General features: G+C 48.1%; 1 protein-coding gene across 4 annotated transcripts in view; it reads right to left on the bottom strand.

Annotated features, from left to right (window-relative positions):
* Window positions 1–12,232, bottom strand: part of DOP1B (DOP1 leucine zipper like protein B) — a 104,901-nt gene that overhangs the window by 23,256 nt on the left and 69,413 nt on the right. For all 4 annotated transcript variants that reach the window (XR_003971875.1, XM_030330166.1, XM_030330164.1 and 1 more), the window contains exons 19-23: window positions 9,614–11,243; window positions 9,017–9,128; window positions 8,187–8,375; window positions 6,789–6,911; window positions 3,984–4,118 (exon numbers count right to left, since the gene is read on the bottom strand). Coding sequence is in view for 3 of the 4 variants with exons in the window: in XM_030330166.1 (XP_030186026.1) it covers window positions 3,984–4,118; window positions 6,789–6,911; window positions 8,187–8,375; window positions 9,017–9,128; window positions 9,614–11,243 (2,189 nt within the window). In the remaining variant the exon portion in view is untranslated. The remainder of the gene's footprint in view (window positions 1–3,983; window positions 4,119–6,788; window positions 6,912–8,186; window positions 8,376–9,016; window positions 9,129–9,613; window positions 11,244–12,232) is intronic.

Below are 12,232 nucleotides of genomic sequence, written 5' to 3'. Positions count from 1 at the left end.
TGAGTGCATGCGACTCACTACCGACAAGAGACAATAAAAAGTTCTAATTCTTAGCTCAAGGAATTCCCTCAAACTCAGCCCAGACAACTTCCCTACATCCCAAGGGGTTGGAGCCACTTAGAAACTGGTTTTAAAAACATATTTTTTTCTCTTCTTGCTTATAAAAAGCTATTTGCGGAAGTTATGGAAGTTGAACTGATTAACTAATCAATAAAATGTAATTTTGTCGTTTGAACAGTCAAAAACCAGCCAGCCAGACGAGATCTAATGGTTTTTTTTTAATGTTTATTTATATATTTTGAGAGAGAGCAGGCACACGCATGAGTGAGGAAGGAAGAGCGAGAGAAGGGAGAGAGGATCACAAGCAGCTCCACACTGACATAAGGCTCAATCTCACAAACCTGGAGATCATGACCTGAGCCAAAATCAAGCCCGACACTCAACTGACAGAGCCACCCAGGCGCCCCCTCGTGGTTTATTTCTAGCCCACGAGTTGCAGATATTTGTAGAATTTCAAGCAACATGAAGGAACAAAACTACAAGGGCCTGCCTGGTCCACAAAAGCCGTCGCAGAGCCTCCTTCTGGAGGACAGCTCCCTCTGGTTCTGCAGCTGTAATGCTGCTCATAGAAGTGACCACAGCTTGCAGGGTCAGTTTCCTGACACCTGAGACTGGCTCAGAGTTATAGATGCAAAGTCACCGAGGATCTGACAGTTTCTCCAACCCTGCTCCTCTCTTCAGGGTTGATTACTTTAATATTTATGTACCAGAACGAAAGACGACAAGTCTCCTGGGCATTCGAGGGAGGCCCCGAGGGCAGACGTCAAACACACGCCGTGGACGTCTCCCATGACATTTTACAGCTGATCCCTTAAGGGCTTCAACAGCTCCATCATCCGGGCCTCGTGGCGCTCATTTTTAGGCTGGCTCGTCTTCTTTTCCCAACTAGAACACAGCTGACTGAGGGCAGACACGGTTTCACTATTGAGGATTCCCTACCCCCGAAGCACAGTTATCTTCAGTTTTGGAACGAAGGAAGGGTACAGCTGACTGGCTGGAGGACCTCGCAGGCCTGTGCCACGTGCCACTGGCTGGAAGACCACTACCCTGTGCCATGTGCAAGGGGGGCCCTTCTGGAGGAAGACGTGACCAAAGGCAGAGTTGTGCTTCAAGACAAGCAGAGCTATGAACATGGCCTAAGACCTTCTTGGCCAGTTTTCTCACATACAGGGTGACAAATGGCTGAGAACAGTGCTTATTCCAAGGTTCAGCTTTTGTTTGCCATCCTGGGTGAGAACTTTAAAATTCAAAGCTATATTCCTTTGTTATAAAACTTTTTATTGTAATAGAGTGTACATAAAATTTACCATTTTAACCATTTCTTTTTTTTTTAATTTTTAAAAACCATTTATTTAGCTTTTGACAGAGAGAGAGGGCAAGGGAGGGGCAGACACACACACACACACACACACACACACACACACACACACAGAATCCAAAACAGACTCCAGGCTCTGAGCTGTCAGCACAGAGCTGGATGCAGGGCTCAAACCCACAAGCTGTGAGATCATGACCTGAGCCAAAGTCAGACATAACTGACTGAGCCACCCAGGCGCCCCTCATTATAACCATTCCTATGTGTCCAGTTCTGTGGCATTAAGTTCCTTCACAATGTTGTGCAGCCATCTTCACCAGCCGTCTCCAGGACTTTTTTATCTTCCCAAACTGAAACTCTGTCCCCGTTCAACAGTAACTCCTGTCCTCTCTCCTCCTACTTCTGGCAACACTACTCTGCTTTCTGTCTACACAACTGAATATTCTAGAGACGTCCTATAAGTGGAATCCTTTCACTTTGGTCCTTCTGTGACTGGCTTCGCTTGACATGTCCTCAACGTTCATCTGTGTTGCAGCAGGTGTCAGAATTAACTTCCTTTCTAAGGCTGAGGAATACCCCGTTGCATGGATGCACCTGCTTTGGTCTATGTAATCATTCATCGATGGATACCTGGGGTGCTTCTACCCTTTCACTTCTGTGAGCAACGCTACTACAAATACTGGTATACAACAAATACCTGTTTGAGTGAAACTGTATTTTATTTATTTTATTTTATATATTTTTAATGTTTACTTTGGAAAGCGAGAGCATGTGCGCATGCTTAGACATGCGTGTGAGCGTGGGGGAGAGGCAGAGAGAGAGAGAGAGAGGCAGACACAGAATCTGACACAGGCTGACAGCTCAGAGCCTGACACAGGACTTGAACTCATGGACCACGAGATCTTGACCTGAACCGAAAGTGGATGCTTCACTGACTGCACTACCCAGCTGCCAAAAAAAATTTTTTTTTTCAGTAAAACTGCATTTTTAAATAATCACTTTGTCCATTCCACTAGTTTCCATTTATGTAATTATTCTTATATTTTTCCTAACAATTTTAAATCACTTCATAGAATGCAATTATTTCAAGGCTGAAATAAATCCCTGCTTTCTATCAAATTAATGAATTTAGAACAAAAACAGCTCCTACACTTTCAATGAGGCTCCCCGCTTTGGTAAAAACAAAAACCTCTGGGAAGCCTGGCTGGCTCGGTCAATGGAGCGTGTGACTCCTGTTCTTGGGGTTGGGAGTTCAAGCCCCATGTTGGATGTAGAGTTTACTTAAAAATAAAATCTTACCAAAAAAAAAAAACAAACCCCAAGTGGTTTTGTTTCAAAACCACTGTACGTGACTGCAAGAGGCCTTGGGCAGCAAGGACTCCACACCCGCTATGCAGAAACGGCCTGCAAAACCATAGGAGCCTCATGGTCCCATCCTAGCTCTCTACACACCACGGCTTCTGCTGCAGCCAGATGAAATCTCTTCCTTCTCAGAATGCCTCACATGAGTCCTGTCCTCTGACCCATTTTTTTTTCTTTTATGTAAAAATTACCAAAGTTTGAATTCTGGTCAGAGCTCTCTTCTCCACCAGGCCTCCACTTTGGCCTACGAGGACTGACTTTCAGCAGAAATGATCCCGTCCATCCCCCACGCTAACCTGAACAAACACCACCAGGGTTTCTAGCAGCCCAAGGTGGCGTCCCTCTGGTGATGACCCCAGCCCCCTTAAAATGCCTGCCCAAGAGAGTTCAAGGCTGCCAAAACAATCGACCATGTGCTCAGTCGGCACCCAACAGGCTCCTGACCTTCCTTCTCAGAGCATTTATTAAGGAAAGTGTAGTTATAAATCCTTCCTCTGTCCTTTGAGATGCACGTACATTTCTTACAACAGGACTGTCTTTCTCAAGGAGCTGGGAGCCGTCCTCTGGAGTACCATCATTGGGAAAGACAGGGTCCTTGTCTCCCAGTCTCCGGGAGTATAGGAGTATATGAGCACCGGTCAGCAAACCCAACAGCCTACTCACAATGACCAATCCCCTTCCCCACTTTTTTGTAATTTTCTACTTCCCTGGCTTTGCTGGAGCCCCTGCTCCTTCACGCTTCCTACTCCTCCATTTCTCAAAGTACTCTGTTACCTCTGCACAAATCAGAACTGAGGTCCGCTCTCTCCCCTAACACAGTAGCTACGGAATGTAAGTTGGCCTTTACCACCTTCAACTAGTGTCTGGCTTTGCTTCTCTTTGATGCCTCTTAGGCTGCTAGTTCCTTGAGGCAAGTGTCATTTCCTCTTTCTAAAGGTTTTGTTCAACTTGGCATACTGCAGGCACTTGGTAAGAACCCACTCCCAGGCAGTGCGTGCCGCAGCAAGGAGGGAACGATGAAAGATGGCCGCTGACCTCCGGTGGTTCCCACCTTCAAACAGGTGCATCAAAGCCCTTTGGGCACACTTCACGTGGCCTCCTCCAAGCCCAGCAAAATACCTCCATGCCACCCCCCAGGGAATCCTAGCTGCTCCTGAGACTTCTGCTTCCCTTCCAAACACAATTTATAAGACACAGAGACAGGAGGGCGCCACGCATTCATCTGGAAGATGCCCAGGCTCCTGACCTCGTCCCCTCGGATTTGCGGCGGCCTCTTCACCACCTCCTTCGCCAGGTGAAGCACCGTGTCTGTCTGCAGGGTGCTGAGCGCACAAATCAAGTCGACAAGGGTCAGCTGGGATGTGCTTGCCGCCGGGACAATCTGCCAAGGAAAAAAATAGTTCCCTTAAGGCTCACAGAGAGAAAACAAACATAAGAACAATGCACAGAAAGTCTTCTATAAGAGCTGCCCCCAGAGAAAGAACTTTGATATTTTAAATAAATATTTAAACAAAAACTGGGTAAAGGACTCTCTTGGTGGGGACAAAGAGTGAGCTAAGCATTTAATCACTGTGACAGAATTAGCATCTGACATACATTAGGAATAACAGGTGCAGTTGATGATGGGGCAGTGACACTGGTACGTTCAAGCTCAGAAAGCATTTATTTATTTACCAAAAGCAATTTTTTTCAACATTTATTTATTTTTGAGAGAAACAGACAGAGTGTGAGTGGGAAAGGGGCAGAGAGAGAGAGGGAGACAGAATCTGAAGCAGGCTCCTGGCTCTGAGCTGTCAGCACAGAGCCCGACACGGGGCTTGAACTCATGAGCCATGAGATCATGACCTGAGCTGAAGTTGGACACCTAACTGACTGAGCCACCCAGGTGCTCCAGAAAGGATTTATTTTTTAAAGTAATCTCTACACCCATCGTGGGGCCTGAACTCACAACCCCAAGATCAAAAGTTGCATGCTCCACCAACTGAGTCAGCCAGGCACCCTTCAGAGAGCATTTTATTTTTTTATTTATTTATTTTTTTAAATTTTTTTTTATTTAAAAAAAAAATTTTTTTTTTCAACATTTATTTATTTTTGGGACAGAGAGAGACAGAGCATGAACGGGGGAGGGGCAGAGAGAGAGAGAGACACAGAATCGGAAACAGGCTCCAGGCTCTGAGCCATCAGCCCAGAGCCTGACGCGGGGCTCAAACTCACGGACCCCGAGATCGTTACCTGGCTGAAGTCGGACGCTTAACCGACTGCGCCACCCAGGCGCCAGAGAGCATTTTAGAAACAGATACACTTGGGGCGCCAGAGAGCATTTTAGAAACAGATACACTTGGGGCGCCAGAGAGCATTTTAGAAACAGATACACTTGGGGCGCCAGAGAGCATTTTAGAAACAGATACACTTGGGGCGCCAGAGAGCATTTTAGAAACAGATACACTTGGGGCGCCTGGGTGGCGCAGTCGGTTAAGCGTCCGACTTCAGCCAGGTCACGATCTCGCGGTCCGTGAGTTTGAGCCCCGCGTCAGGCTCTGGGCTGATGGCTCAGAGCCTGGAGCCTGTTTCCGATTCTGTGTCTCCCTCTCTCTCTGCCCCTCCCCCGTTCATGCTCTGTCTCTCTCTGTCCCAAAAATAAATAAACGTTGAAAAAAAAAAAATTTAAAAAAAAAGAAACAGATACACTTAATTTGAAGGAAGCAGGCTGACACTGAAAGGTAGCCCTAGAAGTATGAGGATGGTAACAGAGAAAACAGATAAATCAGATTCTTGATAGTTGGCCTTGGCAGGAAATCCCAGGGATGGGAGACACATCTTTTTTTTTTTTTTTTTTTTTTTAATGTAGGGCTTGAACACAGGGCTTGAACTCACGACCCTGAGATCAAGACCTGAGCTGAGAATCAAGAGTCAGATGCCCAACGGACTGAGAGCCACCCAGGTGCCCCCGGAGACACATTTTTAATGTCAAGAGTCTCTATAATGTGGCTACATGCACTTGGAAGGATCAGACTTACAACCAGTGAATACCCCACAGGTGCTAAGCTGGGTGGCCTGGGCCACCAACCTCTTATGCCTCCTCAGGGAATAGGAGCCTATGTTGGACACTGAGATAGTGTCCAGGGGGTGGGAAAGACCCTCTGAGGGAGGTGTGACGTAGGAACCTAGATGGTCAAGAGAGAAAAAAGGAAGAGGCTTGTGTTGGTTTTACAGAAATAAACCAAGTCCCTGGAGGACTGAGTGATGGACCACAGTGGATAAAGAATGCATGAAATGTAAAACGAAGTTATCTTTGGGAACAGGAACGTGAGGATTTGAATCAGGTATAAATTTTTGTAAGTACTATTTTTACAAATTAAAAAGCCTATGGGTCCTGGGTGATAATGATGTGTCAAAAAGGAGGTTTCTGACTGTAACAACAAACATACCACTTTGTGGGGAGGTGTTGATAATGGGGGACACCATGCGTGTGTAGGGTAGGGGGTACTGGGGAAATCTCTGTACTTTCCCCTCAATTTTGCTGTGAACCTAAGACTTCTCTTAAAACAAAAAGCAAAGTATTTTATGGTTTAAAAACATCTATAAGAGGGGCACCTGGGTGGCTCAGCTGGTTAAGTGTCCAACCCTTGATCTCGGCTCAGGTCATGCATGATCTCTGGGTTCATGAGTTCAAGCTCCGTGTCAGGCTCTGTGCCAACAGCGTGGAGCCTGCTTGGGATTCTCTGTCTCCCTCTTTGTCCCTCCCCTACTTGCGTATACACATTCTCTCTTTCTCTCAAAATAATCTCAAAAAGATAATAATAGAAAGAAGTATTCTACATTCATCACAGAGAGATCCGAAAGCAGAAGCCAGGGGTAGCTCCCTGCCCGCCCGCCTGCCTGCCCGCAGTCCCAGCTGGAGTGAGACACGCCTGTGTCATCTACGCATTTAAAGCAGTGAAAGCACTTCAGCGGTTTCCCGAGCCGGCCTTTACCACCACCGTCACTTGCATGTGACTCTGGTGATCCTGGCAGAACAAGTTTAAATACAACTTTGATTTTTAAACGCTACCTTCATCTTACTGAGGCGTTTAACCTTCTTCCTGCTCCATACTGCTGCAACAGCGGCTGTTAACTGAACTCCCAGATGCGCCGTCAAGGGGTTCAAGAAGTCTAAAATTTTTTGTCGTATGGTCTAGAACACGGGAAAAAGAAGAGTTATGGCAGAGTGGGGCCGGGGCCACTACGCAGCGCCTGTAACGCAAGGAGTAGAAGCCCGCTAGCTGGCCTCGGGAAGGCTGCCCCGCAAGCCCAGCCCCAGTCTGGTTCCCTGGTCACATGCCATCAGAATGTCCTGCGTTTCCTCTCACTGTTTCTCGTCATTACTTTTAAACTGGAGGGTAACGGCTGTGTCTGCCGTGAGCACAGGGACTTCTTCCATCTTGCTCACCGGGTATAAACAAGGCCCAGCACACAGCCGCAGGCACGCAAATATTTGTTCGAATGAATTTACTGAGCACGTACTATGCCCCTATGCCTATATTTAATATCATTTTATTATTTTTAGATACAACGAGCACATGAGGGAGATGTCCTCCTTCCTGGGTCCTGGGTCCAGCCTCAGGGCTGCCTTATCAGATGTATAACTGACTGCAGAGCACTCACTCTCTCTACGCCCCAGTGTTCTTGTTCCTAACTTGGGACTAATAAGAGCGCTTACCTCCTATGTGAGGGCTAGATATGCTAATAATTATACAGCACTTTGGACGGTGTGTGCTTCCAACCAAAGAAACTCCAGCACAGAGAGGCTAGTGAACTTTCCCAAGGTCCCAGGGAGATGAACCCAGGCTCCCCAGCTCCCCATGCTCTGAACCAGTCCACCCAGCCTGGGCTGCTGGATGCCTGAGTGAGCCCAGAGGCCACACCTGGCACTGGGTGGTCAGCAGACACAAGACATGGCCAGATAATTCCAAGCCGCCATACCTGGCAAACAGAGACTGAGCCATGTGCCCGGATGCTTCTAAGGCAGAGACCGTTAGAACTGGGGGAGAGCTCAGTAAACTAGAGCTTTGCATTTCTGGTTTAGTAAAAAAAACCAGCGACACCCTAACATTCTGCCTTGACGTGCCCATGTGTCCAAGGCAATATTAAAAGCTGGACATAAGAGACAAGCTGTGTTACAGAAATGCTTGAGAGCAATAGGAAAGATCTTTAAACCCCCAGAAACTTCTAGTTTAAAAGAAAAGGGCGAAAGGAAAAAAACAGGTTAAAAACTCACAAAGCCTTTTAGTCAGGAATAGGAAAGTTATTCTAACAAACTAACTGGAGGTTTCTATCTCCGACTTATGCCTAACTTGGGTTTCACTGAGCACACACTGATTATTTATGTACACATTCCTGTACGTACTTATTTTTGGTGGGACAACACAAGACAAAAGAAATAATCAAACCACAGAGGAAGGTCTCTCACTTTGGTGGTTTTAAAGTAAACGGAAGAGGATCCCTTCGTGGCTCCAAGGAGATCGACGGGTCTCTTGTGAGTCTCCTCCTTTCTGAGAACATTCCAGAGAAGGGCCATGGTGTTAACGATTCGAGGCAACTCTTCCAGAATGGCATTCTTGGCATTTTTCAAATTGGTCGGATCGCTTACAGCAGTGGTCTAAGAATTGGAAATGAACATGAGTCTCGGCTGCGTGTGTGGCAGAACTAGATAACCAGAATCCGGTGATCGCCAGGGCACCAGTGGGATGGGAGTCTGGGCCGTAGCACTCACACCTCTGACAGGTCCCACAGGCAGGGATCTGGAAGCAAAATGCTTTCCTGTGCATTTCAACCCATAGCCTTCTTTCTAAGAGGCGCCCCTGGGAGTCCGAGGCCCCACGTCACAGACTCCTTTGGTCATCCGGCCAAAGCAGCAGCTGCATTCTAAAATTTTAATCCCCAACAGGTCAGAGCAACTAACAGCTAAAATGGCTTCAGACTGCAGATTTCACAAACGCCATGAGGTCAAGGAGAAAATATGTCCAAGAAAGAGGACATTTTATCCCATTTGGTTATTGATCTAACACTGGGCACTGGGAAGGAGCCCCAGGGAGCGCCAGAAGAACAAACTACGCTTGTTTACTCTCACACAGCCTTGTGCATGCGTATTTGCATATGCACTTCATTTGCAAGCATACATTTGCATACATATTTTCATTACTCACATGTGCTGCACATTTCTTATTTGAACCGGTCATAACCCAACGAAGACAAAACAATACAAGAAACTTGCCTCAAACTCAGAAAAAAAAATTTTACCTTCTTGTTTTGGTTGGGTTGTTCCAAAAGACAAAAGTGAGTAATGGTTGTCAGACCTTCCAAAAGAGTGAGTGGATAATCCGGAGAGATGTTTTCCCTCTTGGCGGTTATGCTTTGGTGAAGAAATGAGAAACTTGTTTTGAGAATTTTTAAAAACGAGGCTGTAAAGTATTTAATCCTACCTAGAAACACAGAAACCGGAGAGACAGCGGTATCTTAAATAAACCGGGGCCCTCATACTGAAATGGTTATAATAACGATGGGCATCCTTTGTGCAATTTTACGTAAAGTTCATATGGTCATTCTAGAAAAATGTTTTCAGATGTTTTAGAATTTCTGTGAAGGTGATGCATGTTTTTAGTTTTGTTTTGCAAAAACAACGGACGGTGACGGCAATACTCAGCTGGGCTGGGTATCTGTATAGAATAAAAAGTAAAGGATGGGAGCATTTCGTTCCTAGATACCCCTCCTGACGACGCTAGACAGGCGGCTGATCAGGCTGAAATGATTCTCCAAGTGGCTTCTACGGCAAATTAGTCATTCCTCGCAAAAAACTGTCACTAAGGCAAGAATAGCGTATCAAAGGGTTGGCCGTACCTGATAGAGAGCTTCACAGATTCACTTTCATACTGCTTGACTAGCTCGTCCAAATTTTTGCAAATCTGGACAATGAAAGGTGTCACCGTCCAGCCCAGGGACTTTCCGAAGTACGGCAAGGAGTGCGTGACCAAGCTCACCCAGGCCGGGTGCATGCCGTAGCCGTAGGCCGGCTGCAGCCCTCGCACCACGGCGGACACCAGCAGCCCCTGGGAGGTGAGCGGGTGGGGCTGCACGTACTGCAGGGCGCTGATGGCCTGCTGGAAGTTCAGGGCTTTCCGCCACTCCCGGGACAGTTCTGGCTGATTTTCAGCCTCCTCTTGGACCTGGCCCAGGTGATGTTCCAAGACGATCAGCACCTGCAGGAGCTTCAGCAACTCGATCTGCAGCGGGTGCTCGCTCCAGATCTGATCCTGGCCCAGGTTGATGAGACTCTCCTCGAAGAGGTTCTCCTCCTGCAGGGCCCGGCCTCGCTCGGCGGTGGCCAGGCCGTAGCGCTTCTGGCTGGTGTACATGGACGCCGACAGCGAAAGCAGGACAAACTCCTGAACTTTGCACCTCTGCAGCAAGCTGTGAATGAACTCCACATTCTTCCCCTCGGCGGACTTGGCCACGGAGACCAGCTGGGTCATTATTCGAATCAAAACCTCCACGCTCTTGACCTGCACGTCCCGGTTGCCGAGTATGTCTCGGTGGGAGACCTTCAGGTAACAAGGGTAATAGCTGCGCAGGAAACTCAGGCACAGGTAGGTGAGGAGCTCGATCAGCAGCGAGTGGGGACACACGCTGGGAGACTGGGTCTGGAGCTTCCCGTAGAAACTCTGGCCGATGAGGGCCTCCTGGTGGCGAGCGAGCAGGTTGGAGATGAGGTTGAGGTGCGCGGTGGCGCTGGTGTCCATGCTGGTCCTGGACACCGCCTCGATGAACTCCTTGGGGTTGGTCTTGAGCACGGCCTCTAACACGGAGAAGGCGTACAGGACCCTCCGGGAGTCGTAGGGCTGCAGGTAGAGCAGAATGTGCTTGAACAAGGCCTCGATGGTCTCCTGCCTTTCCCGCTGCTGCTTCAGCAGCCGGGACGCACTGAGGGCCTGGAGCTCCAGGTCGGCCTCCTCGTCGCTGGACAACGACTCGGACGCCCGGGTCCTGTCTGAGTCCACGCGCGCCAGGCTCAACTTGGCAGTGGGCTTGAAGCTTTCGGCCTGGAAGGCCGCCAGCAAGGCCGAGCGCTCGGGGTAGGCCCTGCCAGCCGTGGGGAAGGGCGCGCAGCAGTTCTCCTCGTTGCTCAGCTCCTGCGGGTCGTGGGAAGGAGAAGAAAAGGAGGACGTGTTCTCACTGTCCGTGTGGGCAGAGCTCGTGTCCGCAGACTCCGTGTGCTCGCTGCTGTCCACGGCGCTGCAGGCGGGCCCGTCGGGAAGGTCCATGTAGTAGGGCAGGTCGTCCTCACTCGGCTCGCTTCCTGGGGGGCACTTCTCTGGTTCCTTCTCCACCTCGGCCCAGATGGCCTCACGGTCGACGGTGGTGAACTGGCTCAGAGACGCACCTTCCTCTGAGCTGCCTTCCTGGAGCTCCGGCGCTCCACCCGCCTCTTTGAAAGGCGTCTTCTGCCGGCGAAACCAACGGTGCAAGTCTTCTGGAAATTACAAAACGACAAATGACTTCAGAACAGGAGGGTCAGCCACGATAAGTCAGTTCTAGAACGATCTTTATCTTAAAAAGCCAGACAGAAAGATCAATGTTAATAAAACTCCCCCAAAAAACTTTAACAACTAGAGTCCACGCTGTATTACGGACAACAGGCAGACAAGTAAAACAACTTTTACGGGGAGGGTGATTTTTAAAAATGTGTATTATTTTGTTCGGCAGTTTCCTTTCAAGAAACGCATCCCACAGAAACGAAAGCAGAAAGTTTTCAAAGCTGTAAGGGTATTCATTGGACAGTCATGTGTGAGGATAAACCGGGAAGTGAACAAAACATGTAGCCTGGAAAAAAACCTCAGCTCACGCATGCAATGAAGTGCTACTCGGGTTTTTAAAAGATATGTGTCCTGATACGGGGCAGTGTGTGGGATATATTACACGAAAAAAGGAAAATCAAGGGGCGCCTGGATGGCTCAGTTAGTTAAGCGACCATTCGACTCTTGGTTGTGGCTCAGGTTATAAACTTGTGGCTTCTTGGCAGCGTGCAACCTGCTTGGGATTCGTGCCCTCCCTCTCGCCCTCTCTCGCTCTCTCTCCCTCTCTGCTCCTCCCCCACTCGCCCTGTCTCTCACTCAAAATAAATAAATAAATTAAAAAAAAAGGGGGGGGAAGAAAAATCAAGCTGCAGAATCAGGCTGTGGTGAATGAGCTCATTTACATGAGAGCATCTGAAATACACAGCTATGAAAAAAATCTAGAAGACTATCAAACTATTATCCGTACCTAGCTCTAATCGCATTTCAAGGGACTTTGATGTATGTTTTTACTTCAGTTTTTTTCTTTAACGTTTATTTATTTTTGAGACAGAGAGAGACAGAGCACAAACAGGGGAGGGTAAGAGAGAGAGGGAGACACAGCATCTGAAACAGGCTCCAGGCTCTGAGTTGTCAGCACAGAGCCCGACGTGGAGCTCGAACTCAT

This window comes from Lynx canadensis, chromosome C2, assembly GCF_007474595.2.
Source record: "Lynx canadensis isolate LIC74 chromosome C2, mLynCan4.pri.v2, whole genome shotgun sequence".
Taxonomy (NCBI): domain Eukaryota; kingdom Metazoa; phylum Chordata; class Mammalia; order Carnivora; family Felidae; genus Lynx; species Lynx canadensis.
The sequence above is the reverse complement of the archived record's forward strand: the minus strand, read 5'-3'. Positions and strand labels throughout refer to the sequence as shown.